The sequence below is a fragment of the Galeopterus variegatus genome, unplaced genomic scaffold (genome assembly GCF_000696425.1).
Source record: "Galeopterus variegatus unplaced genomic scaffold, G_variegatus-3.0.2 Scaffold3392, whole genome shotgun sequence".
Classification (NCBI taxonomy): Eukaryota; Metazoa; Chordata; class Mammalia; order Dermoptera; family Cynocephalidae; genus Galeopterus; species Galeopterus variegatus.
The window spans coordinates 10,405-12,146 of NW_007729503.1; the positions used below are offsets into that span (position 1 = coordinate 10,405).

At 38.0% G+C, this 1,742-nt stretch overlaps 1 protein-coding gene across 1 annotated transcript in view; it reads left to right on the plus strand.

The window, feature by feature from the left end:
* THG1L (tRNA-histidine guanylyltransferase 1-like (S. cerevisiae)) overlaps positions 1 to 1,649 on the plus strand; it is a 7,451-nt gene extending 5,802 nt beyond the window's left edge. Inside the window, exons 5-6 of the mRNA XM_008584863.1 lie at positions 439 to 546; positions 1,327 to 1,649. Of these exons, the coding sequence (XP_008583085.1) occupies positions 439 to 546; positions 1,327 to 1,488 (270 nt within the window). The 3' untranslated portion in view covers positions 1,489 to 1,649. The remainder of the gene's footprint in view (positions 1 to 438; positions 547 to 1,326) is intronic.
* Positions 1,650 to 1,742: the final 93 nt, after the last annotated feature.

Genomic DNA, 1,742 nt, shown 5'->3' on the forward strand with positions numbered 1-1,742 from the left:
GATCCGAACTCGTGGCCTTGGTGTTATCAGCACCGCACTCTCCCGAGTGAGCCACAGGCCGACAACAATTTGTATAATATTTCTAAGCTTCAGTTTTCTCATCTCTAAAGTGGAGATGGTTATAATAATTGAATTTAAAAAAGAAACAAAAAGTACCTAATTTGTAATAGGTATTCAATTACTGCTAGTCCTCTCACTCCCTCACAGTCTCGATGACTTATAAGCTCTTACAGAAGAGAATTTTATGAATGTGGACATCTAAGTAAGATTTGAATTGCCCTTAAAATAAAACTTCATTAGTAACTCTAAGATGTTTGGTAAAATCCTTCCACTTCTTGATTTGTTTGTGGAAGTTTAAATAGAGGGTAGAAAGGATAGGTAGCATTACAGGAGAAAGAAGACATACAAAGCTTTTTATATCTATTTTTATTTCCTCAGGGAACTCTCGCAGCAGACAAGAATGAGATTTTGTTTTCTGAATTCAACATCAACTACAATAATGAGCCATTGATGTATAGGAAAGGGACTGTGTTGATATGGCAGAAGGTAATGTTATATTCAGAGAACAACGGAGGTCAGGAGAATAGAGAGCCTGTGCCCATCCCAAGCTTTGTCCAGCCAGCTCTCTGTATGCTGATGTGACTCCAGTTGCTAACACAAACTAGATTCTTTCCAAAAAGAGATGCTATAGTTTGTTATTTTGGATGCTCATTTCATCAGTTAGTGGTCTGGAATCTCCCATATGTAGGTAGAATCACAGAATTGGAATTAGTGCACTTATTTTTGTGTGTCATAAACTCTCCCCATATCAAATAAAACCATTTTTAAAATGTGAGGATATGAGGATTTTTCCATTTGTAGAACACTTAAAAAATACTTTCTCCCATACTGGATAATATCATTAAATGGCCCATCCATCCCATGACAACTATGAGGTGAGAAGAGATGTTGTATAGAGGATTTTGTCATTTTCAGAAATTTTAGGAGATTCCCCATTCATACTTACCTTAATATTCTGTACGTTTACCTAAACCCTTAATTCTACTAGTATTTTCTTTCTATGACAGCTCTTGGGCATAATGATTTCTCAAAATTTATTTCCTTCCATGTAAAATAGTTTTTTCTGAAATGAATGTTTTCAAGTACTAAAAGGTACCTTGAGAGCTAGTCAAAGTATTTTTAATTGTAAAGAGCTTTTTGCAGGTTGATATATAAAAAATGTGGCAGTCAGAAGTAAAGTAAAAAAGTGAACTTAGCCCACATCTTCCTTCTTTCCCCAGCCTACTCTCAAGTTAACAGTGTCACTACTTTAACTTTTATCCGTAGGTGGATGAAGTCACAACAAAAGAAGTTAAGCTGCCAGCAGAAATGGAAGGAAAAAAGATGGCAGTAACCCGGACCAGGACTAAGCCAGTGCCCTTACACTGCGATATCATCGGGGATGCGTTCTGGAAGGAACATCCAGAAATCCTAGATGAAGACAGCTGACCTTTTTTCTCTTCGATTCTGGTGTGCTTAACCATGTAAGGCCCCTCCAAGTCTCCTTACCTTAGGTGGCCCAAGCATTCTTACCACTCAGAACACTGTGCCAAGAATGACATGGCTTGAGTTGGGATGGGAACAGTGAAGGAAGGGATGGATGGGGGCGGGGGGGGGCAGTATATCTGTTCTGCTTAAGCAGAACACATTTTTTTGCAGTGTTGGAACATGGTTTCTTCAGTAGAAGTGCATTTTTTTTTTTT